The sequence below is a fragment of the Zea mays genome, chromosome 9, assembly GCF_902167145.1.
Source record: "Zea mays cultivar B73 chromosome 9, Zm-B73-REFERENCE-NAM-5.0, whole genome shotgun sequence".
Classification (NCBI taxonomy): domain Eukaryota; kingdom Viridiplantae; phylum Streptophyta; class Magnoliopsida; order Poales; family Poaceae; genus Zea; species Zea mays.
In genome coordinates this window covers 124,169,692-124,177,361 of record NC_050104.1, presented here as the reverse complement: position 1 = coordinate 124,177,361, position 7,670 = coordinate 124,169,692, and the positions used below count along the sequence as shown (strand labels likewise).

Below are 7,670 nucleotides of genomic sequence, written 5' to 3'. Positions count from 1 at the left end.
TGTATGGAGTCTGATCAACTCCGTGGCAAATGGGTAACACGACTTGTGGGTAAAGATGCGCAACCTCTGCAGAGTGTAAAACTGGTATACTAGCCGTGCTCACGGTCATGAGCGGCTCGGACACTCACATGATTAAATTATGGAACTTAAACTCAATCTGTCATTTCATTGCATCTGGGATTATTTCATTATTACTTTTATTTATTATTTCTAAGGGTTGGTATTTACTTATACTTAGTAATTGCTAATAAAATTTTGACCAACTTAAAAGCAATGCTCAGCTTCAGCCTTTATTTCATTGATCAGCCTTACACTTCATGAACTCCCACCTTTGGTGAGTTTATGCCACATTATTCCCCACAACTTGTTGAGCGATGAACGTATGTGAGCTCACTCTTGCTGTCTCACACCCCCCACAGGAGAAGAGCAGGTGGTTCAGGAGGAGCCACAAGGCGAGGAGTTTGATCTGATCTAGGTGGCGTTTCTCAGTTGACATCTGCGCCGACGATCCTTAGTTCGTTTTATACTCATTATTTTTATTTTGTAATAAGTCTTCCGCTATGTAATAAATACTCTGATTATTGTGACATTTATCTCTATACACTCTGTTATTGTATATGTTGTCTTCTTGGCGCATGTATGAGATGCACCTGGCACTTTGTTCCTTAAAGCCGGGTGTGACACTGGGCGTGTGGCCAGGATTGAAGTCCACAGGCGACAGGGCTAGGGCCGACGGCGGCCGAGCGCGCGCAGCCACAACGGAGGCACGTGGCAGGAACTAGACGCGACAATCGGAGCCGGCTGGGGGTGTCGGCAAGGTCGGGAACAGGGTCATGGATGCGGGCTGCGAGCGAGGCCAGCTAGGGGTAGGGATGAAAGTGGTAATCCGAACTGTTAGAACAAATTTAATATTTTAAAATAGATATCTATAAAATTTGATGTTGATATTTTCTTATGTTATCAAGCACATTAGTACAAATATGAATAAAATATTACATAAATTATTTTATGTATTATTTGCTCCCTACAACACAAAAAGTTGAAAAAATTACCGAATTTGTTTCCGAATCCATACCGAAGTTTATATCTATTATTTGAGAAAATATAGGATGAATTTGAAGTTTACCTTTTATGAATCTTAACAAGCTGGATGTTAAAAACAAGAATACAAATTTGTATTGTATATTCTATATCACAATCAAAGAAAAACGACTAAAAAACTGATTACCGAATAAATACCGTTTCCGACCGTTTTCATCCCTAGCTAGGGGCGCCACGGTGACCAGTTGATAAGAGGGGTTTGCATGCAAGACGAGAAAGAGAAGTTATGCGCAGATCCTAGCGGGAAAACTTTATAAGGCTAATTTTTGGTGGTCGGCGCTTGAAAAATAAATATTTACCTTCAACGGCTGACGATAGGCCGCTGAAATATTTACGGGCCACAAAAAAAATATCCTTACTTTTGGCGGCAACTATATATGCTTTTGGTTTACGTGGGACGTGTACCTTTATTGAAAAGAGGTACTCTTTGCTTCACCATCTATATATGCTCATATCTTTTGGTTTGGTTCTTCCTCATCTTTCATGCATACGGGCTTTATTTGGTCCTCTCAACATCTTGAAAAATTCTAAAGCATCATGTTCACTTCCTATACATACCTTTAGGGCCTGTTCGGTTCCAGTGGATTGAGCACCCGGAATGATTCCTAGCTGAATTGTTAGTCTAATTTATATAAAGGTTGTTGAGCTGGAATAATTCTTGGCCAAATCCGGCATAAACGAACGCGCCCTTATTCTGCTTCCACCACGCGAGGTGCACGCAGAGCGAGAGTTTCTTTGAGAAGAGAAAAGCAGGCGGATCTTAATTTGCATACGTATCTGGCATACATGCAACACCAATTAGAAATATATTTTGAATTTTTCGAGTAATAAAATGCCTTTATTTAGTTTATCCTCATTCTTTGAATGCTTCTATATGAGTAGACGTACTGCATATCGTGACCAAGTTGACACCGGATGCATCATATTTATGTTTGTGGGGAGATGTTGCTGAAATTTCTCACAAAAGTTGTCGTTATTCATAATTTTAGAGTGACTGTTACAGTTCGGTTAGAACCGAGGAACCGAACCGAAGAACCGAGAACCGAACTAGTCGGTTCTGATTTCTTTATCTTGCTATTTCGGTTCTAGTTTTTGAAGAACCGAATTTCTACAAGAACCAAGGAACCGAACCGAACCGAAGAACCGAATGCCCAGGCCTGCAAACAACAACAAGTGCACAATGACTATAATTTCATAGATAATACATGGATGATTAGAGGTTCAACATAAGTCAATAACACAACATCCGAAGTTACAAACACATGTAACAAATTGAATCTAATACTTTTGGGTTTTTCGGTTCTTTCGGTTCTTTCGGTTCTTTGGAGTGCAGAACCGAAAATATCTCATTTATTTCGGTTCTCAAAAAACCAGAACCGAAATTCATAACGGTTCCTTCGGTTCGGTTAGTTCGGTTTCGGTTCTCGGTTGTTTCGGTTCGGTTCCTCGGTTCCGGTTCTTTTTGCCCAGGCCTAGCTGGGACACAGGCGAGTGAGCGCATGGCTAGTAACTAGTCATCTTTCTTTCATACGTACGGGCTTTATTGGTCCTTTCAACGTCTCAAAAAATTCTAAAGCATAATATTCTTTCTCATCTTGGTTTGGTTCGTTTTCATCTTTATTTCATACGTACGAGCTTGATACGGACCAATTAACCACCTCCTTAGGGTGTGAGACTGATCTAAGCATCAACAATTAACCACCATGCATGCAGCTAATTGATTATTCCAGTCTATAAATTGCGATGTCCCAGCCACTGAAATCTGCACATCTCGAGCACATTAGCGGCAGCTTAAAAGAAATAATTTGGAGGGGAGACTGAGAGAGCAGCTAGCAATGGCGGACCTTGTGCTTGGATTGGCCATGTCAGCGGTGGAGGGGACGCTAACCGCTGCGAAGTCAGCGATCGAGGAGAAGAAACTGGAGAAGAATATACAGCGCGACCTGATGCTTATCTCTGATGAGTTCGAGATGATGCATTCTTTCCTCAACGTCTCCAAGGAGCGTGGCAGCGACGAAATGGTGAGGACCTTGGTGAGGCAGGTCCGAAACATGGCCTTAGATGTGGAGGACTGCATCGTCCTCGTGGACATGAAGTTCCACCGCTGGTGGAGCCCATTGCTCGGCTGGTTCCCATCCTGCTGCAGCAAGCTAGCAGCGCCGCCGCCTATGGACCTTATTGACGACGAAGCGGTCACTGCTATAGAGCTGCTCAAGTCCAGGGTCGAAGCCATGGGCCAGAGGAACGAGCGCTACATGCAAATTGGTGACTGCGGCGCCCCCAAGCTTAGTGAGAAGACGCATCAGCAAACGGGAGCCGATGCAACAGCGGGGAAGACGTGTCCAGCGCGGTTGACTGGGCGGCTGTCAGAGTATACGTACCCAACGACAAGACCGGTAGCTGCGTCGTCGTGCACACCCAGCAACTCGAAGTGGCGAGCTTGTGCGTGGGGCGATCACACCAAGTATTGGAGCTGGAGCAGTTCTCACCTGCTCATTCTGTCTGTGTATTCTTCAATGAGGTACTAGTACTACTCACCTGATTCCTTTGTGTTTGTCATTTTCAGTATATCAACATATTACATGTTTCGATCACATTTCTATTCCATTTCATAATAATATAACAACGCAGAAGAAGATCATCCCACAAGGTCTCATCGAGTTGATAAATAAGCAAGAGACGCGACGGTTATCCGCTTCAAGTCATCTCAGTGGTTGGGCCGGTAGGCGATCCTGGGCTGGAATCCATCATGAGGAACGCCTGTGACAACGACCCAGAAATCTGCGAAAATTTCACGCGCCGTGCTTGGGTGCAGATGATGCACCCCTTCGATCCCCAAGAGTTCATCCAGAGATTATTGCCGAAAGAATTGCATTAGAACTATTGTCCACAGCAGAGTACACAAGGCGCACTCATCGAATTTGTGAAGGAAGTGATGAGCAATCAGAGATACCTGGTGTTCCTGGAAAACCTGACCAGCATGGATGACTGGGAGGCCGTCAGAGAACTCTTACCTGACGGGCACAATAGTAGCTGCATTGTCGTGCACACCACGACGCTCAACCTCGCGAAATCGTGCGTCGTCGCACATCATCAAGAATTGGAGCCGCAACAGTTTTCAACTGATCGTTCTGTTCGTATCTTCTATGAGTACTGTGAGGTATGCTCATAACATCATCATAAATTAAATTCGGGAGATTTTTTTTTTTTACTCTTCAATCTTCATCCCATAATGGCATTGAATAAATGCATTGTTGTAGCAACATTGAGCGTATTATTCCTGTGTTTGCAGAGTATGGATGGGAATAATGCGGAGATGGCCCTGAAGACGAAAGCTGCAAAGCAATGGATACACAGGTTTAAATTTGTTGGACGGCAGGAGGATATATGGTCCCTTGCTGGCATCAGCAGAATGGTGCAATCCGTGTATGGGGTTGATGGTGTTGGCAAATCATATATCGTCAAACACGTCTACTACAAGCAAGTGATTAACCCCAAAAACTTTAACAAGTTCGGTTGGGTGGATGTACTCCATCCCTTCAATTTAAGGGACCTGTCATGGAGCTTGCTCTTGGATTTGCACTCGGGCTCCCTCCAGCACACGTCAGCAGCAGCATGCTGAGGATCAAAGATCCGATTCAGCATTGCCGTGAGCTTCTACGGCGGCACCGTTATTTCATTGTCATCGATGGTTTGCAGTCCACAGATGAGTGGGACTCAATCAATGCAGCCTTGCTCTGTGAACCACAACAAATTTCGAGCCGTATCATTGTTATTACGCGCGAAGAAAGTGTCGCCAAATACTGTTCAAAATCCGGCTGGTGGAACATCCAAGGCCTAGAAATCGACTAGGCCTTGGAGCTCTTCAAAGATAGGGTAACTAACGCATCTTATGCACAGATTTGTTAATTATATGATCCATTTTTTTTGCTGTCTTGGTATTCTAGCACATATATAAAATAGAAGATATATTTTTCACTATCTTTATCTAACGCATGCATCTTATGAGAATTAACAATATGAAATCTCCGTTGCAAATCTCTAGCTATAGCTACTAATAGAAGATATATTTTTATTCTTATCCCCTCTACTACTGGACTGGACCTCCATGGATTTATTAATATGTATGCAATTTTTCAATTCGTTGGACGTACGGCAGGTAATATGTTGATATACTGAACTTGTTAAAGTTTTTGGCCACGAAGTGATCCAAACATGTAATATGTTGATATACTGAACTTGCACCTTGGAGTAGCTGCTGGCCCAGAGAGCCGAGCACCGCGGACATTGATCAAGCAAAAACGGTCCTACAAAAGTGCGGCGGACTACCCCAAGTAATAGTTGCTGTAGCCTGTAGCTCACTTCGTGGCCCAGGGATTGGGGCGATTGGAAGATTTTGATGACAATTTCATGGGGCTTTTGGAGACCCACCCAGCATTTGGCAGCTTGAGGGGTCTGTTTGACTGGGTGCATTCCTACTTCAATTCCTGCCCGGATTGGCTCAAGCCCTGTATCTTCTACCTCTCAATCTTCCCTCTGGACCACAAAATCCGGCGGAGGCGTCTAGTGGGGCGGTGGATGGCGGAAGGCTACTCCAGGGACACCAAGGAAAGGACCGCTGAGGACAACGGGGAGGAGTTCATTGTTCATCTCCGCAAGCTAAACACGGTCTAGGTACGTCCTAGCGCGAGGATCTAAATTTCAGAGGGACATGGTGAGGATGCCCCTGTGCCAGGTCAATGGTTTCTTCCGTGAATAAATACATCGTCTCGCACTCCATGGAGGAGAACCTTGTGTTTGAACTAGAGGGGCATTGCAGAATGAACTCGCAGCACACGGGACGACACCACACCTTACCATTGGGGAGACCTGGGACAGAGACAGGATTGTGTACGAGAGCACCGGCCTCGGGCGTCTGCGGTCGCTGACTGTGTTCGGTAGGTGGAAGCCGTTCTTCGTCTCTGACAAGATGAGCGTCCTCCGGGTGCTGGACCTGGAGGACGCGTCGTCAGATTCAGTAAGAAATGCTGACCTCGAACAGATGGTGAAGCTGCTGCCTCGTCTCAAGTTCCTCTCACTACGAGGATGCAAAGAGATCACTCGCCTGCCGGACTCCCTTGGTGGCCTCAGGCAGCTGCAGACTCTGGACATCAGACACACCTCCGTTCTGGCGCTTCCACGAAGCGTCACCAGCCTACTGAGTACTGAAGCTACAGCTTATTCGTGCAGGCACTAGTGTACAGTTGGACTTGGATGAGGACAGCAGCCCACGGCCACCACCACCAACAGCACCAGCAGATGCAGCATGGTCATGGATCAGTAGGATCAAGGGCTTCCGGTTGCGGCGGAAGCTGTTAATACCTGGCCCTCATCACAAGAACAATGGTGGCATTGAGGTGCCGCGAGGGATTGGGAAGATGGTAGCCTTAAACCATATCAGTGTCATCGTACTGGAGGAGCTGAAGAACCTTACCCAGTTGCGCAAGCATGGAGTGGCATCAAACAGGAGAACTGCCAGGAGCTGTGTTCTGTCATCTCGAGTCACGCCCATTTGGAATCCTTGTCACTGTGTTTCGACGAGAAGCTAGCTGGTGGCTTGGATGCCATTTCCACATCACCTCCTAAGGAACTAAAGAGCCTTAAAGCTATATGGGCTTGTAGACAGACTGCCAGGATGGATTCAGCTTCTGTCCTCCAGCCTTAGAACATTGAAACTACAGCTGGCCGTGATAACTCAAGACGAGGTTGATCTCCTCGTCAAGGATCTACGAAACCTAAATACTCTCTGTCTCTCTTTCAAGGACTTCGAAAATGGCGAGGAGCTCCGGTTCAGGGGAGGTTACTGTTTCCCAGACCTCTGGGTCCTCGATAGGGGGTAAATGGATATCCGAACTGTTAGGACAAATTTAATATTTTAAAATAGATATGTATGAAATTTGATGCTAATCTTTTATTATGTTATGAAGCACATTATTATAAATAAGAATAAAATATCGTATAAATTATTCCATACATTATTTGCTCCATACAACAAAAAAGGTGAAAAAAAATCCATATTCGTATTCGATTTGTATCCAAAATTTATATTTATTATTTGAGAAGATATATAATAGATTTGAGGTTTACCTTTCATGAATCTTTACAAGCTCAATACTAAAAATATGAATATAAATTTGCATAGCAGATTCTATATTCTATTAATTCATAATCTCTACTACCTATTAAGCCTGTAAGGGTAGCCTGCCGTTCTGCCGTTAGACGATCTCAGCCACCCGTTCTACTGTTCTGTAATCTAATCCGCACGATCACGCATGAAAGGGAATTAGGCTTACACCTAGTTCCTAATTAATTTTGGTGGTTGAATTGCCTAACACAAATAATTAGACTAACTAGTTTGCTCTAGATTATATGTTCTACAGGTGTCAAAGGTTCATCTACAACTATACTAAATCGACTGTCCGGAATACCATAGATTATTCCGGACAGGAGAAGCTTTTTGGAAAAACAGGCCAAGCGCGGACCGTCCGGGCCCTTGCGGCGGACCGTCCGCGGCACAAGGATGACCCTCG

At 44.8% G+C, this 7,670-nt stretch overlaps 1 protein-coding gene across 2 annotated transcripts; it reads left to right on the top strand.

Annotated features, from left to right (window-relative positions):
- Nucleotides 1-2,346: 2,346 nt before the first annotated feature.
- On the top strand, nt 2,347-7,430 carry LOC103638982 (uncharacterized). Of its 2 annotated transcripts, XM_020544488.2 has the most exons (4): nt 2,347-3,622; nt 3,733-4,261; nt 4,394-4,977; nt 5,261-7,430. In XM_020544488.2, exons 1-2 carry the CDS (start codon nt 2,937-2,939, stop codon nt 3,764-3,766), a joined length of 720 nt encoding a protein of 239 aa, XP_020400077.1. In that variant the 5' UTR covers nt 2,347-2,936; the 3' UTR covers nt 3,767-4,261; nt 4,394-4,977; nt 5,261-7,430. The 2 variants fall into 2 exon arrangements, with proteins under 2 accessions (XP_020400077.1, XP_008659991.1); XM_008661769.3 differs by having other exon boundaries at nt 4,394-7,430.
- Nucleotides 7,431-7,670: the final 240 nt, after the last annotated feature.